The sequence below is a fragment of the Cololabis saira genome, chromosome 3, assembly GCF_033807715.1.
Source record: "Cololabis saira isolate AMF1-May2022 chromosome 3, fColSai1.1, whole genome shotgun sequence".
Taxonomy (NCBI): Eukaryota; Metazoa; Chordata; class Actinopteri; order Beloniformes; family Belonidae; genus Cololabis; species Cololabis saira.
The window spans coordinates 1,666,318-1,687,500 of NC_084589.1; the positions used below are offsets into that span (position 1 = coordinate 1,666,318).

A 21,183-nucleotide genomic window follows, 5' to 3' on the forward strand; every position below is an offset into this window, starting at 1 on the left:
TCGACTCTATTAGGATTCTTAAGATTCAGAATCGAGATTTGATTTGATTCAATTTGATTCCGATATGGAATTGGGTTAGTGTTATTAAAACTGTTTGTTCAGCTGTTGCATGAATTATGACTGTAGTTCTGCAACATATTACTACTAGTATCATATTGAGATTCAACAGCAAGTATTGCAGCTAATGATGCTGTAAGGACCAATCAGCTCCCAGAATGCTGATAGAACTGAAACAGAAACATCGTGGGGCAGAATTACCAAACAGATCCAGGGCAGCAAATAGTATGAAATCGGTTTTATTTTTTCCATTTTCGGTCTATTTCGGTCTTTAATTTTTGAGAATTTGTTTTTTTAGCATTTTATGCAAATGTAACCCCAAGAGAGTATATAAAGTAATGAAATATAGACAATTTATGCAATTACACCTGAAAACTTTAATGTTTTCATACCAGGCAAAAACATTGTGTCCAACAAAACATTCCTTTTTTGGGCATAAACAAAAAAATTCCAAAAGTTTTAATGTAATGATGAAAAAAAATCGATCTTTAGACATACTAATCTATTTTTAGGAATTAATATGGGAATCGATTTAGAATCTGAAAATTGATTTTTCCAACACCGGCCGACATGTTAGCCTGTTAGAGAGATGATGTTTGTTCCTAGCCTGACTGTGGTTTCTGTGCATCTCTTAACCTTGGTCCCTGTCTCCCATTTGTCTGTCTGTCCGTCCACCTGCCTCTGTGCAGTCCACCTGAAGCGTCACTTTATGTTTAGGAACCATCTCTGTTTGGTCTTTGAGCTGTTGAGCTACAACCTGTATGACCTGCTGAGGAACACCAACTTCAGAGGGGTTTCCCTCAACCTCACCAGGAAATTTGCACAGCAGCTCTGTACAGGTGGGTGCACACACACACACACACACACACACACACACACACACGCGCCACACGCTCCCATGTCCTTCACTTCACCCTTTTCTGGTTGGTAACCATGGAAACAGGCTTGTCACCGTGGAGGTTAGTGGTCTCCGGCCCACAAACTTAGGGCTGTCACATTCCTGGTCCGTGTTTGTCCAGGCAGCAGGTGGAGTGGACGTCCCAGGCCTCCACCTTTCACTGCCACCACATTCCCCATGCTTCACAATGTCACCTTGGGGTGCCAGGCCCAGAGGACGGCAGCTTTATGTTGATCTTTCTCAGATCCGGCCCAAGGCAGAAGAGAACTAAGCAGCTGCTTAGAGCCCCATGACCACTAGGGGGCCCCCAAGAGTTAAAAAATACAATTCTTTTATGTGCGAGTGATTATTCATACATTATCAAAGGTATGTTATGGTACAAAAACACAATAATTAATAATAATTAATATTATTAAGATTAAGATTTTAATTATAATTGTAGTTTTTGTAGTACTTTGTTGTTGCAATTAATTGTTGTTGTTCCACTTCAAATTGTTGTTGTACATTGCTGTTGCAGTTTATTTAAAACCAAAAATAAAGTAGACCTGTTTACAGTAAATGGTTTATAAATAATCTATTTGATTATTTAGTTTCTTTTAGTAGGCCTACACTGTAGATGACACTCTGTATCACACTTAGTACTATATCACTTTAAATATTAAGTGCAAATCAACCCCAGGCTCTTGTAGCTGAATTTGCTCCATTTCAGATTAAAAACCATAGATGGTAAAAACCTGCCAGGCTGACAGTACGATGATGGAAACAACTCTGCTGCAACTGTGCAGCTCTCTGACCTTTGACCTGTTGCTTCTCTGTGTGGCCAGTAGGGGCAGTTGCTGACTTTGTAAAATATTAATTGAAAGATTTTTCTGCAAGTTTGTTAATCTGTTGTTGCTTCCATGGTCTTAATCCCTGTGGATTACAATCTAACTACAACAAAAAGTTCTTCCATCTAGTTTTACAAGTGTATTTGTAATGACAGGGAAGAACATGAAATAAGTTTATAGTGGGTGTGTGAATGATCAATAATCAGTATTATTGGCAGTAATAGAGGGCCCCAAAATCACATTTTGTTCAGGGCCCCATTGAGGCTTGGGCCGGCCCTGATCTTTGTGGCCGAGCAAAGCAGAACCCCAAAGATAAACCTCAAGCTGCAGGCCTGGCAGTAAGCTCCGCCCACATGCACCTGCTAATCCCTCCCACAGGCCTTTGCTTCAGGTGGTTCCGCCAGAACATTCATTCCTCATGTTACCAGTATGTTATAGGTTATATACCGTATGTAGTATAGGCAAAAACAACGACTATACAAATTATAATAAAACATGTTATTTCATGACATTCAGAGCCATGAAATAACATATCAGAGGCAGATAAGAGGCAGATAAGAGCGGAATGCACAATAAATGACAATAAAATACTAGGGAAGAGTATTAGGGTCATGCAGGAGAAAAAATATTTTGGAAATTTCGTGAATAAAGTCGAAATTTCAAGAATAAAGTCGAAATTTCAACATTTCAACTTTTTTCTCGTCATTTCGACTTTTTTCTTGAAATTGTACTTCAACATTAATCTCGCCATTTTGAGTTTTTACTCGACATTGACTTTTTTCTCGAAGTGCATAATGAAAAAAAAATCTTCCTCCTCTAAAATATTATTTTTATTTTTCTCCTGCCTGGCCCCGATACTTTTCCGTAATTAAAAATGTTATTTCATGACAGTCAGAGTGTCAGAATGCACAATAAATGACAATAAAATACAGATACCACAGCAGTAAAAATTATAAGCAATATATGGATTAAGAAGCGATTTTTGACGTTGTGAAAGAGTTTTTAAAGCAGCTAGTAAATCTAGAACTGTTTCAAACTTGTATGAATTTCTTTCTATGCTGTATTTCCTAGATCCATGTGAAACATGAATATTGAGTTTGCAGTGTCCTGACTCTTTGCTTTGGTTTGCAGCGTTATTATTCCTGGCCACACCAGAGCTGTCAATCATCCACTGCGACCTGAAACCAGAGAACATCCTGCTGTGTAATCCCAAAAGGTCTGCCATTAAAATAGTGGACTTTGGATCATCCTGCCAGCTCGGTCAGAGGGTGAGCATCATCTGGTCCTCTCATGAACCCCCCCCCCGACGGTTTAAACACTAGCCCACTGAAACAAGGCTGCAGTGAATTAGAAAGACAACGTAGAAGTGAAAGTGGTCCTTGAATACGCAGCAGAGGAGGAGGGGGGGGGGGTGACAATAACAGCTGCACTGCAGGTGAACTGGGGACAGACTTGCTGGTCCTGATTCTCTGCTCTGGTCCTCTTCCAGATCTATCAGTACATCCAGAGCAGGTTTTACCGCTCTCCTGAGGTCCTGCTGGGGATGCCGTACGACCTGGCCATCGACATGTGGTCTCTGGGATGCATCCTGGTGGAGATGCACACGGGAGAACCTCTCTTCAGCGGCTCCAACGAGGTAAAAACCTCCACAATCAAACGCTTCACCGTGGTCAACGCTGACGTCTCTCTGCAGCGCTGGATCATCTCCGTCGTCTTCACATCTTACTTCCCCCGGACCAGATGAGAACTGAACATGAGAGCCACGGTTACATGATGTTTTTTATTCAGAATTAATTATTCTGAATTAAATAATTCAAAATTAAACTATTTTCCTTAGAGTTTACATGGAAATATTAATTCTGAATTGAGGTTTACATGGAAAACACGTTTGATGGTCTTTCTCCAATTCCTCTCCAGGTCTGGGGGTTGGGAAGGTTCTGATTGGATAGGGGGGGGGACCGGAAGTTAAACTACCGGAAGAAAAACTAACTTAGAACACAACTTACAACTTTGAAAAGATCACAATTTTGATGTTTCCTGTTTCCATCTGTTTTTTTAATTATTTCTATTTATTAAATAAATGGTCTCTGCTCTTGACCAGCGTTTACTCCTGCTGCCATCTTGAAACTTTGTTTGGAAAACCAGCCCAGCGAAATATAAGCGTCATGGAGACAGACGGGTGAGGGAACGAGCAGAAAGAAAGACCAGAATTAATTTAAAGAGGAATGAGTGGATACATGATCACGGAATTATTCTATTCGGATTTAAAATCGGAATAAACCAGCCCCTTACTTCGGAATTAAAGGGGACCTATTATGGCATTTAATGTATATTTTAAACAGGCATTGAATGTCTTAAAAACAATCTAAAGCTTGTTTTTTCTACATAAAACAGAAAGTCAGCCTGTGGGCCATGTCTCTAGTTTTACCGCTTCTAACCTCCTTCTCTATGAGGGATTCTGAGTGGGCGGGGCTATGATAATGAGGCTCTGTGCTGATTGGCTGCTTGAATGACGTGTAGCAGGGGAGGGAACAAAGCCTCTCCGGGCTGAAGAGCAGCGGCTGCGTACACAAAACGTCTCCCATGCGAGGGAGCTTCTGCGACAAAATCAATTCCATTACTTTATTTTTTTTGTATTGGACTTTCCTAACTGGCTGCTAGTTTAACGGTTTCAGTGTGGACAGAGAGAGTTTAACGGTTTCAGTGTGGACAGAGAGAGTTTAACAGTTTCAGTGTGGACAGAGAGAGTTTAACAGTTTCAGTGTGGACAGAGAGAGTTTAACAGTTTCAGTGTGGACAGAGAGAGTTTAACAGTTTCAGTGTGGACAGAGAGAGTTTAACAGTTTCAGTGTGGACAGAGAGAGTTTAACAGTTTCAGTGTGGACAGAGAGAGTTTAACAGTTTCAGTGTGGACAGAGAGAGTTTAACAGTTTCAGTGTGGACAGAGAGCGTCCAATGTCACGCAGCTCGACACGATAGTCGGACGCTCGCATGCAGTTATGACACGGTGAAAACGGATCTTATAGCCTGATTTACGGTTCTGCGTTAAATCGACACGTACCCTACGCCGTAGGCTCTGCGTTGGTGAAACGCGGAACCATAAATCAGCCTTTAGTTCCCTGAAGAGGGAACGGGTCACCTCGTCTTCACACTAATTCACACAGGAAGATTTAATTGAATTCTAAACAGGTACACCACAGTTATTTACTCCGATTCCTCATCATTTCATTTCTTATGTTACAAGACAGATGAATCATGTTAACTGTAAAGAAATCACAACACTGAAAGTTGTATATAAATGACATTTATGCACTATTGCTGGCTCAAGGAAGGACCGTGCCTTTTCTGAAGGTGTCGTTGAAGCTTCAGGTGCTTGGAAGATCTGAAAACATAAAGAGAAAAAAAATGTATTACGGTACTAATAGAGCCCCCGGGGCTCCTCACCGGTCCGGTGTGTGGCCTCCGGTGCTCCGGAGCTAAGCTAAATACTTGTAGACAAATATAAATAACATAAAAAAATAACGTCACTTACCGCTGACTCGTGTGCAGTTGCCGGGTCCGTACTGTGGGAACTGATACTTTTATGAGGGTAAATGTCGATGCAAAACCTCATTTTAACTCCCTCGCTGTGGAAACAGTCACCGCTTCTGAACAATGGCTGAAGCTCCAGCCGGCGGAGAGAGTTGTGGGCGTGGTTTCAGCAGCGGAGGAGACCTATGGAAATGAGCTCCTATCGTTACGTAACCATAGGCGCAGATCCTGAACGGCTCGTAGAAGTCACGTGACACTGGAAGATTCATCCGGGCGGGGGATACAGACCCTGCAGAAATTCATGGGATTTCCTCCTTCTCTGAGTTGGCAGGCTGAGGGGAGACCACTTTATATATGTTAAAACAAGAAAAAACGTGTTTTTCATAATAGGTCCCCTTTAAGTCTAATTCGGAATGGCCATTTTCATTTGGAATTAGGTGTTTACATGGTAATTTTTACTCATTTTAAATGGGATTTAATGTGTGTGTGTGCAGGTGGACCAGATGAACAAGATTGTGGAGGTTCTGGGGGTCCCACCCGGCCACATGCTGGACACAGCCCCGAAAGCCCGGAAGTATTTTGACAAAATGTCAGATGGTTTGTGGACGGTGAAGAAGAACAAGGATGTCAAGAAGGTAAAGCTTCAGTGTGGTGGAAAGACTATTCTTTGATACATCGCCATTTGGCCGTGGATGATCCTGAATCGATTGTTAAAACTTTTTACGGCATCGCTAATCTAAATGTGAAATAACGTAACATAGATGGAGCGGAACTTAAATGTGCAGCCGGCCATCGGCAGCTTGGTAAGAGTTCCTTGATGAAAGGTAGAAAGTCTGCTAGCAGTGTTGTAAGATGTGGAACTGGAGATGCATCCATGATTCACCTGAACTGAAATGAGCTTCCAAACATTTCCAGGTCTTCTTGAAGATAAGCTTGTAGTCTGTCCAACTGGTTATCCCCCGGTTTCATGGACAGGTATAGCTGAGTATCATCAGCATAGAAATGGACGTTAATGACATTAATATTAGGCTCCGTTTACACGGAGCAAAAACGGTGGTGTTTTCATGCGTTTTGGCCGTTCGTTTACAAGAAAACGAAGCTCAAAGTCTCCAAAAACCATAATTTCTGAAAACTCTGGCCAAAGTGGAGATTTACAAAAACTCTGTCTTCATGTTTGCTTGTAAACGGAGAGAAACGGATATTTAGGCTTCAGAACGTCACATTATGAGACAGAAACGTCACCAGCATCATGAGTGACACCTGTGGTTACAATTAGTTTGGCCACCGTTAATATTTTCTTGTATTTTACCTGTTTTATATTCTAAAGTCACACTTAAAAGTAACTCCGCTTCTCTTACACTCCAAACCAAAGACTCTCGTTCATCTTGGAAGTAAAGCCTGATTTATGGTTCCGCGTTACACCAACGAAGAGCCTACGCCGTAGGCTCTGCGTTGGTGTAAAGCGGAACCATAAATCAGGCTTTACTGGAAGTTACTCGTGTCGTTTGTTGATGTTTTTTTCCAGGATTCTGATTGGCTAGCATGACTTCATCTTCTCGTTACACTGCCCCCTGTAGGTTTGGCTGCTCATAGCACCTTAACAGCTATTTATGCGGGTTTGTGTAAATGAAGAGATTTTGAAAACGATCTCGTGTAAATGATGGAATTTTCAAAACATAGAGGGGGAAATATCCGTTTTTGTAAATACCCGGCTATGTGGAAACGGGGCCTTAGTTAATGGAGGCAAATATAAGGAGGAAAGAACCGATCCAAACGCTGAACCCTGTGGTGGATGGATAGGTGGATGATGGAAGGATGGTCTTCAGAAAATGGTGACACGTGTCCACAGCAGCTTTGGCTTCTCTACTTTGAATCTTTTATTTAATATATATGTTCCGGTCATCTGATTCCGGTCACAGCGGTATTTTACAGTCGGCGTAAACTGCTAGAGTTTGGTGAAAATGCACACATCAAGTAGCTTTGGAAGCAGGATTTTATTCCAGCAGAGATTCATCATCCCCCCTATGTGGACAAAAAGACAGAGGAGACAGCGTTAACTGAAGTGCTGATCCACGTAGACCGGTGCTTCCCGGCCTCTTCCCGGCCTCTTCCCGGCCTCTTCCCGGCCTCTTCCCGGCCTCTTCCCGCTCTCTTCCCGGCCTCTTCCCGGCCTCTTCCCGGCCTCTTCCCGGCCTCTTCCCGCTCTCTTCCCGCTCTCTTCCCGCTCTCTTCCCGGCCTCTTCCCGGCCTCTTCCCGCTCTCTTCCCGCTCTCTTCCCGCTCTCTTCCCGCCCTCTTCCCGCCCTCTTCCCGCCCTCTTCCCGCTCTCTTCCCGCCCTCTTCCCGCCCTCTTCCCGCTCTCTTCCCGCCCTCTTCCCGCCCTCTTCCCGCCCTCTTCCCGGCCTCTTCCCGCTCTCTTCCCGCTCTCTTCCCGCTCTCTTCCCGCTCTCTTCCCGGCCTCTTCCCGCTCTCTTCCCGCTCTCTTCCCGGCCTCTTCCCGCTCTCTTCCCAGCCTCTTCCCGGCCTCTTCCCGGCCTCTTCCCGCTCTCTTCCCGCTCTCTTCCCGCTCTCTTCCCGGCCTCTTCCCACTCTCTTCCCGGCCTCTTCCCGCTCTCTTCCCACTCTCTTCCCGGCCTCTTCCCGCTCTCTTCCCACTCTCTTCCCGGCCTCTTCCCGCTCTCTTCTCGCTCTCTTCCCGGTCTCTTCCTGCTCTCTTCCCGCTCTCTTCCCGCTCTCTCCCCGCTCTCTTCCCGCACTCAGCCCGCTCTCTTCCCGCTCTCTTCCCGCTCTCATCCCGCTCTCATCCCGCTCTCTTCCCGGTCTCTTTCCGGTCTCTTCCCGCTCTCTTCCCGCTCTCTTCCCGCTCTCTTCCCGGCCTCTTCCCGCTCTCTTCCCGCTCTCTTCCCGCTCTCTTCCCGGCCTCTTCCCGGTCTCTTCCCGGTCTCTTCCCGCTCTCTTCCCGGTCTCTTCCCTACACATGCCAGGTCACTGGCCCACAAGATGAAGCTGGGATTGTCTCCAGAAAGATGGCCGGCTGTGTGGTGATGGATTCTGAGAGCTGGCTGGATAATCACATCCCAGACGTAGCAGTGGCCGTATCAGGGTGCTCTTTTCTCCGGGCAGACAGAACAGCAGCGTCTGCTTTGCTCTGTACGTTCACAGTGCCTGGTGTACAGCCATGAAGGTCATTGGTTGGCAAACCTGAAGGACCAGTCAAGGTGTTGGGTTGCAAAATCTGTGCAGACCAATTGGCAAGAGTTTTTCTGGACATTTTCAAGCCGCCCCTGCTGCTTGCTGTAGTCCCTGTCGGCCTAGATCATCTATCATTGTGCCTGGGCCTAAAACATCAGCTGCCTCTTACTCTTAATCCAGTGATGACGAAGAGCTTTGAGAAGATAGTCATAAGGCACATGAAAGACACCGTCCCAGCTGGTCTAGATCATTATCAGTTCACCCACTTATGACACTAGTACCTACTCAGCCCGACTCAACTCGCCTCGCCCTCGTTTCTTTTCAACACCCAGATCAGATGTAGGAGGTTGGAGTGAAGCTGTTGTGATGTATTTGATTGTGTGATCTAAAGGAAGAAAACAACAACACTAAAGATGTAGAACCTGGAGGAGATGATAGATGTGCTGCTGGATCTGTGGCTTGTGTTCGATATCAAGTTAAAAACTGAGAGTGAGAGAAGCTTTTGTTAGTTTGTCTCTGTGCTGCTGAAAAGTCAGCTGGAGCCGTGAGCAGCTATGAAGAGACAGAGCTCCTGGTAGATCTGGTCGTTCCTTATCTCCCGTCTAGATCCCTTTTTAATTCTCTCCTCAGCACCAGGTTTATGAATGTGGCAGGGTGGAGGAGCTGCAGCCACTCAGGCTGACGGGACACAGGTGTGTCCCATCATCCTCTCCACCCTGCCAGCCTTGATAAGGAGGACTGGGAGACAGCTGGGCAGCTGGGTCGGACTGAGAAGCTGCTGCAGGGAAGCAGAAACTGCTGGTCTTGGTGCTTGTGCACGTGTGGTGGTGTCGTGTGTGACAATAAAAGGGTTCTGCACAAAGCTCTCTGTCCTCTCTGTCCTGTCGGTCGGGCCCCGTAGCACTCGCCGTGCTACATTGGCGCCCAACGTGGGGCCAGACAGGATGATCCCTGCCGTGTGGAGCTTCTCCCCGAGCCGCTCCTTGGTTGGCTTGGTCCCATGTTTGTGGCATTGACTACGTTTACATGCAGTCAAAATGTGGGTTATTGCTAATATTCCGGTTACTGAAACATTCGGAATATTCTGTTTACATGGTAATTAATCATTCGGGATATCTGGATCAAACCAGCGACGCACGGAGAACATCATGACGCAATTCCCGTCATTTCTGCTTCTTCTTCCTGAATCCAAATTCAAAACAAATGCTGCTTCACGCAACTTTTCTCTCACCTTCTTGTAAATCTTCTATCCCGGTACTTTCTACCGTCTACAAATGCAGAAATGTTCATATCCTTCATTACATTTATGAAGTGATAAGTCTCCTCCTGGTCTTGGTTTCTCTGTGTTTATAAGAACTTCCTGGACTCAAAAGACCAGGATTCCTTGTGAACAGAACATGAGCAGAAAACAAATTCCTGTTCCGTTTGATGGGGATATTCCGTTTGGCGTTTACATGACCGGATATTCGGGTTTTAAAAGGAGTAACAGGGCTCATATTGGGGTTTTTAAAAACCTGAATATGAGTAAATTCGGGTTATTCAAAGGGCTTATTGGTGTTTACATGGCCGTGCAAATTCTGGTTATTGCCAATATTGGGGTTTTAAAAGGGTTATTGATGCATGGAAACGTAGTCATTGTTGCGCTGGAACCCCCGTCTTCAGTGTTCCTCTTGAGGGGCAGAGGTCGTCACGGTAAATGTTCCTGTCCATCACCCTCTTATGTAGAGAAGTTGTTCTACCACCTGTTTACAGTGGCTGTGGATTTTTTGGGTCATAGTAAACGTTTTTCTAGCAACGCTTTCTGATGTCCAGACTGCTGCTGACCTGACTCTCCATATGTGTGTGTTTGTTCTGCAGGAGTACAAGCCTCCGGCCACTCGACGCCTTCACGAGATCCTGGGTGTGGAGACGGGAGGCCCCGGGGGCCGGAGGGCAGGAGAGCCAGGACACGCCCCCTGTGACTACCTGAAGTTCAAAGGTATGAATCCCTCTGCAGCCCCCCTCCCACCACAAACACCCGGGATCTTGAGTTTTTCTTGGTTGGGGAGAGTTTTTCTTGGTTGGGGAGAGTTTTTCTTGGTTGGGGAGAGCTTTTCTTGGTTGAGGAGAGTTTTTCTTGGTTGGGGAGAGTTTTTCTTGGTTGGGGAGAGTTTTTCTTGGTTGAGGAGAGTTTTTCTTGGTTGAGGAGAGCTTTTCTTGGTTGAGGAGAGTTTTTCTTGGTTGAGGAGAGTTTTTCTTGGTTGATGAGAGTTTTTCTTGGTTGGGGAGAGTTTTTCTTGGTTGAGGAGAGTTTTTCTTGGTTGGGGAGAGTTTTTCTTGGTTGGGGAGAGTTTTTCTTGGTAGAGGAGAGTTTTTCTTGGTTGGGGAGAGTTTTTCTTGGTTGGGGAGAGTTTTTCTTGGTTGGGGAGAGTTTTTCTTGGTTGAGGAGTTTTTCTTGGTTGAGGAGAGTTTTTCTTGGTTGGGGAGAGTTTTTCTTGGTTGAGGAGAGTTTTTCTTGGTTGAGGAGTTTTTCTTGGTTGGGGAGAGTTTTTCTTGGTTGAGGAGAGTTTTTCTTGGTTGAGGAGAGTTTTTCTTGGTTGGGGAGAGTTTTTCTTGGTTGAGGAGTTTTTCTTGGTTGAGGAGAGTTTTTCTTGGTTGGGGAGAGTTTTTCTTGGTTGGGGAGAGTTTTTCTTGGTTGAGGAGTTTTTCTTGGTTGAGGAGAGTTTTTCTTGGTTGGGGAGAGTTTTTCTTGGTTGGGGAGAGTTTTTCTTGGTTGGGGAGAGTTTTTCTTGGTTGAGGAGAGTTTTTCTTGGTTGAGGAGAGTTTTTCTTGGTTGAGGAGTTTTTCTTGGTTGGGGAGAGTTTTTCTTGGTTGGGGAGAGTTTTTCTTGGTTGAGGAGTTTTTCTTGGTTGGGGAGAGTTTTTCTTGGTTGGGGAGAGTTTTTCTTGGTTGAGGAGTTTTTCTTGGTTGGGGAGAGTTTTTCTTGGTTGGGGAGAGTTTTTCTTGGTTGGGGAGAGTTTTTCTTGGTTGAGGAGAGTTTTTCTTGGTTGAGGAGAGTTTTTCTTGGTTGGGGAGAGTTTTTCTTGGTTGGGGAGAGTTTTTCTTGGTTGGGGAGAATTGTTCTTGGTTGGGGAGAGTTTTTCTTGGTTGGGGAGAGTTTTTCTTGGTTGGGGAGAGTTTTTCTTGGTTGGGGAGAATTGTTCTTGGTTGGGGAGAGTTTTTCTTGGTTGAGGAGAGTTTTTCTTGGTTGAGGAGAGTTTTTCTTGGTTGGGGAGAGTTTTTCTTGGTTGGGGAGAGTTTTTCTTGGTTGGGGAGAGTTTTTCTTGGTTGAGGAGAGTTTTTCTTGGTTGGGGAGAGTTTTTCTTGGTTGGGGAGAGTTTTTCTTGGTTGGGGAGAGTTTTTCTTGGTTGAGGAGAGTTTTTCTTGGTTGGGGAGAGTTTTTCTTGGTTGGGGACAGTTTTTCTTGGTTGGGGAGAGTTTTTCTTGGTTGAGGAGAGTTTTTCTTGGTTGGGGAGAGTTTTTCTTGGTTGAGGAGAGTTTTTCTTGGTTGAGGAGTTTTTCTTGGTTGGGGAGAGTTTTTCTTGGTTGAGGAGAGTTTTTGTTGGTTGATGACTGTTTTTCTTGGTTGAGGAGAGTTTTTCTGGGTTGGGGAGAGTTTTTCTGGGTTGGGGAGAGTTTTTCTTGGTTGAGGAGAGTTTTTCTTGGTTGGGGAGAGTTTTTCTTGGTTGGGGAGAGTTTTTCTTGGTTGGGGAGAGTTTTTCTTGGTTGAGGAGAGTTTTTCTTGGTTGGGGAGAGTTTTTCTTGGTTGGGGAGAGTTTTTCTTGGTTGGGGAGAGTTTTTCTTGGTTGAGGAGAGTTTTTCTTGGTTGGGGAGAGTTTTTCTTGGTTGGGGACAGTTTTTCTTGGTTGAGGAGAGTTTTTCTTGGTTGAGGAGAGTTTTTCTTGGTTGAGGAGTTTTTCTTGGTTGGGGAGAGTTTTTCTTGGTTGGGGAGAGTTTTTCTTGGTTGAGGAGAGTTTTTCTTGGTTGGGGAGTTTTTCTTGGTTGGGGAGAGTTTTTCTTGGTTGAGGAGAGTTTTTCTTGGTTGGGGAGAGTTTTTCTTGGTTGAGGAGAGTTTTTCTTGGTTGAGGAGTTTTTCTTGGTTGGGGAGAGTTTTTCTTGGTTGAGGAGAGTTTTTGTTGGTTGATGACTGTTTTTCTTGGTTGAGGAGAGTTTTTCTGGGTTGGGGAGAGTTTTTCTGGGTTGGGGAGAGTTTTTCTTGGTTGAGGAGAGTTTTTCTTGGTTGAGGAGTTTTTCTTGGTTGGGGAGAGTTTTTGTTGGTTGATGACTGTTTTTCTTGGTTGAGGAGAGTTTTTCTGGGTTGGGGAGAGTTTTTCTGGGTTGGGGAGAGTTTTTCTTGGTTGAGGAGAGTTTTTCTGGGTTGGGGAGAGTTTCTTGGTTGGGGAGAGTTTTTCTTGGTTGGTAGAGGAGTTTTTCTTGGTTGGGGAGAGTTTTTCTTGGTTGAGGAGAGTTTTTCTTGGTTGAGGAGAGTTTTTCTTGGTTGGGGAGAGTTTTTCTTGGTTGGGGAGAGTTTTTCTTGGTTGGGGAGAATTGTTCTTGGTTGGGGAGAGTTTTTCTTGGTTGGGGAGAGTTTTTCTTGGTTGAGGAGTTTTTCTTGGTTGGGGAGAGTTTTTCTTGGTTGGGGAGAGTTTTTCTTGGTTGAGGAGAGTTTTTCTTGGTTGGGGAGAGTTTTTCTTGGTTGAGGAGAGTTTTTCTTGGTTGAGGAGTTTTTCTTGGTTGGGGAGAGTTTTTCTTGGTTGAGGAGAGTTTTTCTTGGTTGGGGAGAGTTTTTCTTGGTTGAGGAGAGTTTTTCTTGGTTGAGGAGTTTTTCTTGGTTGGGGAGAGTTTTTCTTGGTTGAGGAGAGTTTTTCTTGGTTGGGGAGAGTTTTTCTTGGTTGGGGAGAGTTTTTCTTGGTTGAGGAGAGTTTTTCTGGGTTGGGGAGAGTTTTTCTGGGCTGGGGAGAGTTTTTCTTGGTTGAGGAGAGTTTTTCTGGGTTGGGGAGAGTTTTTCTTGGTTGGGGAGAGTTTTTCTTGGTTGGTAGAGGAGTTTTTCTTGGTTGGGGAGAGTTTTTCTTGGTTGAGGAGAGTTTTTCTTGGTTGAGGAGAGTTTTTCTTGGTTGGGGAGAGTTTTTCTTGGTTGGGGAGAGTTTTTCTTGGTTGGGGAGAATTGTTCTTGGTTGGGGAGAGTTTTTCTTGGTTGGGGAGAGTTTTTCTTGGTTGGGGAGAGTTTTTCTTGGTTGGGGAGAATTGTTCTTGGTTGGGGAGAGTTTTTCTTGGTTGAGGAGAGTTTTTCTTGGTTGGGGAGAGTTTTTCTTGGTTGAGGACTGTTTGTTCTGGTTGGGGAGAGTTTTTCTTGGTTGGGGAGAGTTTTTCTTGGTTGGGGAGAGTTTTTCTTGGTTGGGGAGAATTGTTCTTGGTTGGGGAGAGTTTTTCTTGGTTGAGGAGAGTTTTTCTTGGTTGGGGAGAGTTTTTCTTGGTTGGGGAGAGTTTTTCTTGGTTGGGGAGAGTTTTTCTTGGTTGGGGAGAGTTTTTCTTGGTTGGGGAGAGTTTTTCTTGGTTGAGGAGAGTTTTTCTTGGTTGGGGAGAGTTTTTCTTGGTTGAGGAGAGTTTTTCTTGGTTGAGGAGTTTTTCTTGGTTGGGGAGAGTTTTTCTTGGTTGAGGAGAGTTTTTCTTGGTTGGGGAGAGTTTTTCTTGGTTGGGGAGAGTTTTTCTTGGTTGAGGAGAGTTTTTCTGGGTTGGGGAGAGTTTTTCTGGGTTGGGGAGAGTTTTTCTTGGTTGAGGAGAGTTTTTCTGGGTTGGGGAGAGTTTTTCTTGGTTGGGGAGAGTTTTTCTTGGTTGGTAGAGGAGTTTTTCTTGGTTGGGGAGAGTTTTTCTTGGTTGAGGAGAGTTTTTCTTGGTTGAGGAGAGTTTTTCTTGGTTGGGGAGAGTTTTTCTTGGTTGGGGAGAGTTTTTCTTGGTTGGGGAGAGTTTTTCTTGGTTGGGGAGAATTGTTCTTGGTTGGGGAGAGTTTTTCTTGGTTGAGGAGAGTTTTTCTTGGTTGGGGAGAGTTTTTCTTGGTTGAGGACTGTTTGTTCTGGTTGGGGAAAGTTTTTCTTGGTTGGGGAGAGTTTTTCTTGGTTGAGGAGAGTTTTTCTTGGTTGAGGAGTTTTTCTTGGTTGGGGAGAGTTTTTCTTGGTTGAGGAGAGTTTTTCTTGGTTGGGGAGAGTTTTTCTTGGTTGAGGAGAGTTTTTCTGGGTTGGGGAGAGTTTTTCTGGGTTGGGGAGAGTTTTTCTTGGTTGAGGAGAGTTTTTCTGGGTTGGGGAGAGTTTTTCTTGGTTGGGGAGAGTTTTTCTTGGTTGGTAGAGGAGTTTTTCTTGGTTGGGGAGAATTGTTCTTGGTTGGGGAGAGTTTTTCTTGGTTGGGGAGAGTTTTTCTTGGTTGGGGAGAGTTTTTCTTGGTTGAGGAGAGTTTTTCTGGGTTGGGGAGAGTTTTTCTGGGTTGGGGAGAGTTTTTCTTGGTTGAGGAGAGTTTTTCTTGGTTGGGGAGAGTTTTTCTTGGTTGAGGAGAGTTTTTCTTGGTTGGGGAGAGTTTTTCTTGGTTGGGGAGAGTTTTTCTTGGTTGAGGAGAGTTTTTCTGGGTTGGGGAGAGTTTTTCTGGGTTGGGGAGAGTTTTTCTTGGTTGAGGAGAGTTTTTCTGGGTTGGGGAGAGTTTTTCTTGGTTGGGGAGAGTTTTTCTTGGTTGGTAGAGGAGTTTTTCTTGGTTGGGGAGAGTTTTTCTTGGTTGAGGAGAGTTTTTCTTGGTTGGGGAGAGTTTTTCTTGGTTGGGGAGAGTTTTTCTTGGTTGGGGAGAATTGTTCTTGGTTGGGGAGAGTTTTTCTTGGTTGGGGAGAGTTTTTCTTGGTTGGGGAGAGTTTTTCTTGGTTGGGGAGAATTGTTCTTGGTTGGGGAGAGTTTTTCTTGGTTGAGGAGAGTTTTTCTTGGTTGGGGAGAGTTTTTCTTGGTTGAGGACTGTTTGTTCTGGTTGGGGAGAGTTTTTCTTGGTTGGGGAGAGTTTTTCTTGGTTGGGGAGAGTTTTTCTTGGTTGGGGAGAATTGTTCTTGGTTGGGGAGAGTTTTTCTTGGTTGAGGAGAGTTTTTCTTGGTTGGGGAGAGTTTTTCTTGGTTGGGGAGAGTTTTTCTTGGTTGGGGAGAATTGTTCTTGGTTGGGGAGAGTTTTTCTTGGTTGAGGAGAGTTTTTCTTGGTTGGGGAGAGTTTTTCTTGGTTGAGGAGAGTTTTTCTGGGTTGGGGAGAGTTTTTCTGGGTTGGGGAGAGTTTTTCTTGGTTGAGGAGAGTTTTTCTGGGTTGGGGAGAGTTTTTCTTGGTTGGGGAGAGTTTTTCTTGGTTGGTAGAGGAGTTTTTCTTGGTTGGGGAGAATTGTTCTTGGTTGGGGAGAGTTTTTCTTGGTTGGGGAGAGTTTTTCTTGGTTGGGGAGAGTTTTTCTTGGTTGAGGAGAGTTTTTCTGGGTTGGGGAGAGTTTTTCTGGGTTGGGGAGAGTTTTTCTTGGTTGAGGAGAGTTTTTCTTGGTTGGGGAGAGTTTTTCTTGGTTGAGGAGAGTTTTTCTTGGTTGGGGAGAGTTTTTCTTGGTTGGGGAGAGTTTTTCTTGGTTGAGGAGAGTTTTTCTGGGTTGGGGAGAGTTTTTCTGGGTTGGGGAGAGTTTTTCTTGGTTGAGGAGAGTTTTTCTGGGTTGGGGAGAGTTTTTCTTGGTTGGGGAGAGTTTTTCTTGGTTGGTAGAGGAGTTTTTCTTGGTTGGGGAGAGTTTTTCTTGGTTGAGGAGAGTTTTTCTTGGTTGGGGAGAGTTTTTCTTGGTTGGGGAGAGTTTTTCTTGGTTGGGGAGAATTGTTCTTGGTTGGGGAGAGTTTTTCTTGGTTGGGGAGAGTTTTTCTTGGTTGGGGAGAGTTTTTCTTGGTTGGGGAGAATTGTTCTTGGTTGGGGAGAGTTTTTCTTGGTTGAGGAGAGTTTTTCTTGGTTGGGGAGAGTTTTTCTTGGTTGAGGACTGTTTGTTCTGGTTGGGGAGAGTTTTTCTTGGTTGGGGAGAGTTTTTCTTGGTTGGGGAGAGTTTTTCTTGGTTGGGGAGAATTGTTCTTGGTTGGGGAGAGTTTTTCTTGGTTGAGGAGAGTTTTTCTTGGTTGGGGAGAGTTTTTCTTGGTTGGGGAGAGTTTTTCTTGGTTGGGGAGAATTGTTCTTGGTTGGGGAGAGTTTTTCTTGGTTGAGGAGAGTTTTTCTTGGTTGGGGAGAGTTTTTCTTGGTTGGGGAGAGTTTTTCTTGGTTGGGGAGAGTTTTTCTTGGTTGGGGAGAGTTTTTCTTGGTTGGGGAGAGTTTTTCTTGGTTGGGGAGAGTTTTTCTTGGTTGGGGAGAGTTTTTCTTGGTTGAGGAGAGTTTTTCTTTCCGTCTCCTCCCACCAACCCTGGGTGTCCAGGCTGAGCCTGGACGCCCCCTAGTGGCTGCAGAGTCTGCAGGGTCTGTGTGGACAGAACCATGTCCCGGTCCCGGTGCTCCAGAACCTCACCCGTCCTCTCTCCCCCACAGACCTGATCCTGCGCATGCTGGACTACGACCCCAAAAGCCGAATCACGCCATTCTACGCCCTGCAGCACAATTTCTTCAAGAAGACGACAGATGAAGGAACCAACACCAGTTCATCCACATCCACCTCTCCTGCCATGGACCACTCCCACTCCACCTCCACCACCAGCTCTGTCTCCAGCTCTGGTGAGGACGGCACCGTCACCCTGAGGCCTCAGAGAGGCAGCAGCTCCATCACACACACTACCTTTACATGCAGTCAACATTCAGGTTAAGGTCAATATTCCACTTACTGAAACATTGGGAATAATCTGTTTCCATGCGTGAGCAAACAGGGTTATCTACGGTGGCTGAAAATAAAAGAAACGCTGTAAACAGAAACAAACGCTGCTGCAAATAAAATAAACACTTTGCAAATAAAATAAACGCTGCAAACGGAAACAAACGCTGCTGCAAATAAAATAAAAAAACGACGCAAATAAAAAAAGCCACAACGGAAGTGAATTACCGGGGACTATTTTTGCCGATGCACCGGTGTTGCACATTAAAAATGACACGTAGCGACGTTGAACACTAACCTTTTCACTTATTTTCTCGTTCGTTGTTCTTCTTATTCCTCGTTCTTCTTATTTCTTCCTTTTCTTCGTCTTCTTCTTCTCCTCTCACGTAAAAAACACTGGTGCATCAGCAAAAATGGTCCCCGGTAATTCACTTCCGTTGTGGCTTTTTTATTTGCGTCGTTTCTTTTTATTTGCAATGGCGGGTCTCGGCCACCGTAGTTATCCCTGTTTACATGATAATTAATCATTTGGGATATCTGGATCAAACCAGCGACGCACGGAGAACATCATGACGCAATTCCAGTCATTTCTGCTTCTTCTTCCTGTATCCAAATCCAAAACAACAACAATAACAGCAGCACGGAGGATAATCGGACCCACTGGTAGCGTTTTGTTTCTTGGTCCTGTAGTTCTCCTTTTCCAGCGTCTTCCAGTGGAGCTTGATCTGGTCTGGTGTTCCTACAAATGCTGCTTCACGCAACTTTCACTCACCTTCTTGTAAATCTTCTATCCCGGTACTTTCTACCGTCTACAAATGCAGAAATGTTCATATCCTTCATTACATTTATGAAGTGATTAGTCTCCTCCTGGTCTTGGTTTCTCCGTGTTTATAAGAACTTCCTGGACTCAAAAGACCAGGATTCCTTGTGGAAAGAACATGTGCAGAAAACAAATTCATATTCCGTTTGGCGTTTACATGACCCAATATTCGGGTTTTCAAAGGAGTAACAGGGGTCATATTCTGGTTTTTAAAAACCCGAATATGAGCAAATTCCAGTTATTCAAAGGGGTTATTGGTGTTTACGTGGCCGTGCAAATTCGGGTTATTGCTAATATTCCAGTTAGAAAAGGCTTATTGATGCATGGAAACATAGTCACAGACATCATGAGGAAATTGTTGTGTCATGGCGTTAACCTGAGCTTCCTTCCTTCCAGGTGGCTCCAGTGGTTCTTCCAACGACAACCGTAACTACCGTTACAGTAACCGCTACTACAACTCTGCTGTTACCCTGTCAGACTACGAGATGACCAGTCCTCAGGTAAACACCTCAGCCGTCTGATGCACAAGCCCAAATCTAAACACCAGAACAAGCTGCTGGTGTAGACAAACCTAACCAAATCATCTGATCAGGGTCTGAATATAGGGGTATACAACCTCACGCACCATGACACCTTTATTCATGGGACTGAGATCATGAAGGCAATACTAATAGAGGGAATGAACATGACATCACAGATGCGACTTCACGGCGGGTTACGCCCACTGAGTGTCAGAAAGACTGAGTGTCAGAAAGACTGAGTGGCAGAAAGACTGAGTGGCAGAAAGACTGAGTGGCAGAAAGACTGAGTGTCAGCGTAAACTTTCAGTTTGAGCAACTGGAAAACATCTAAAATGGGAAAGAGCTGTATCGTTTTACAGACTGACGAAAAATAATCTTAAGAGAGACAAATGGATCACTGCAATTCACAGAAACAGCTGGATTCCAGGCACCGAAACGTGGATTTGTGGTTCCCATTTTGTATCAGGTAATGTTGGATTTTTGGGTAGCTAACGTTAAACGGTCCAATCATAAAGTTCGGTGTCCTCATCACTTTAATTTCTTCTACAAATCCTGCCTTGAAGGAGGACCAAGCGTCAAGACTTTTGTAAGCCTTCAAGCTTTGCTTCGTGTATTTCCCCGGTGTAGAAATTAAGTACATATAAATATCAGGAAACTGGACTCGTGGCCAAATATTAATGTCCATGGACCACTGGTTCTTGGTAACTGTACCAAATATTAATGTCCATGGACCACTGGTTCTTGGTAACTGTACCAAATATGAATGTCCATGGACCACTGGTTCTTGGTAACTGTACCAAATATTAATGTCCATGGACCACTGGTTCTTGGTAACTGTACCAAATATTAATGTCCATGGACCACTGGTTCTTGGTAACTGTACCAAATATTAATGTCCATGGACCACTAGTTCTTGGTAACTGTACCAAATATTAATGTCCATGGACCACTGGTTCTTGGTAACTGTACCAAATATTAATGTCCATGGACCACTGGTTCTTGGTCACTGTACCAAATATTAATGTCCATGGACCACTGGTTCTTGGTAACTGTACCAAATATTAATGTCCATGGACCACTGGTTCTTGGTAACTGTACCAAATATTAATGTCCATGGACCACTGGTTCTTGGTAACTGTACCAAATATTAATGTCCATGGACCACTGGTTCTTGGTAACTGTACCAAATATTAATGTCCATGGACCACTGGTTCTTGGTAACAACACACCTTCACACTGAGTATAATACGCAGTGTCAAGGTGCAAAAAACACCTCGGCACACAAAGCAACAAACATCATCACAAGACTTGCATGTGGGTGTGTGGGGGGGATTGGGGGGGGGAGGGATTCCGGCACAGAACATCCAAGTGATCGGCGCGGCTTTGTGGCGCTCGAAACCCGGAGATTGTGTTGGGGGTCTGATAAGAGGGGGGGCCGGGAAGGCGTTGAGAATGAGGGAGGTGGTTATCAGCAAGTGTGTGTGTAGCGGTAAGTCTGTGAAACTTCGCTCAGAGCTGCTCCTCAGCCAATGTCCTTGATGTTATCAGACGGCTCGGTACAGTTCTGAAACAGGTCCACAGTTGTCCTGGGAGAGGGGAGGGTTAGTGGGGGCAGAGTCCCTTGTTTTCATTCCACCAGGGAGATTGTGACCAGAGCGGTCGGCCAAACCGCTCTGTCAAGGCCAGATTATAGAATCAACAATTATATTGCAAAGAACAGACAGACTCAGTAATTTTCCGTCTGCCTTTAGTCTCTGGTTCATCAATGGCGACTCCAAACAGACAAATTTGTGATCAATTCCTGCCAAGCCGAGAACCAGCAGAACAAGCTCAGAGCCACGGGCAAGCACGGGGGAGGAGGGATGCTGGTCTGGACCTGGACACCTTGGTCCCATGACTGGACCAGGGGGTCCTCCGTAGACCAGAGGCTTCTAGAGTCATGAAAACTAAGATCAGATGATTTCTAGGGCTGGGGATCCATTCAAATGTCAAGAATCGATTGGATTCCGATTCTTAAGATTCTGAATTGATTATCAGGATTTGATTTGATCGGATTTGATTCCGATATTGATTTGGGTTAGTGTTAATACAAATTTTTCAGCTGTTGCATGAATTATATGACTGTAGTTCTGCAACATATTAATACTAGTATTGTATTGAGATTCAACAGCAAGTATTGCAGCTAATGATGCTGTAAGGACCAATCAGCTCCCAGAATGCTGATAGAACTGCTTTCAGAAACATCGTGGGGCAGAATTACCAAACAGATCCAGGGAGGAAACAGAGACGGATGAAATCGGTTTTATTTTTTCCATTTTCTGTCTATTTCGGTTTTTAATTTTTGAGAATTTGGTTTTTAGCATTTTATGCAAATGTAACCCCAAGATAGTATATAAAGTAATGAAATATAGATAATTTATGCAATTATAACTGAAAACTTTAATGTTTTCATACATTTAATCATATTTAAAGGCAAAAACATGGCACTAGTTATTCTTGTGCC

At 44.5% G+C, this 21,183-nt stretch overlaps 1 protein-coding gene across 2 annotated transcripts in view; it reads left to right on the plus strand.

Moving 5' to 3' along the window:
- Positions 1-21,183, plus strand: part of LOC133424575 (dual specificity tyrosine-phosphorylation-regulated kinase 1B-like) — an 83,207-nt gene that overhangs the window by 59,855 nt on the left and 2,169 nt on the right. For both annotated transcript variants that reach the window (XM_061715264.1, XM_061715252.1), the window contains exons 6-12: positions 747-896; positions 2,914-3,050; positions 3,272-3,418; positions 5,808-5,948; positions 10,362-10,482; positions 17,063-17,245; positions 18,556-18,659. In XM_061715264.1, coding sequence (XP_061571248.1) covers positions 747-896; positions 2,914-3,050; positions 3,272-3,418; positions 5,808-5,948; positions 10,362-10,482; positions 17,063-17,245; positions 18,556-18,659 — 983 coding nt within the window. The remainder of the gene's footprint in view (positions 1-746; positions 897-2,913; positions 3,051-3,271; positions 3,419-5,807; positions 5,949-10,361; positions 10,483-17,062; positions 17,246-18,555; positions 18,660-21,183) is intronic.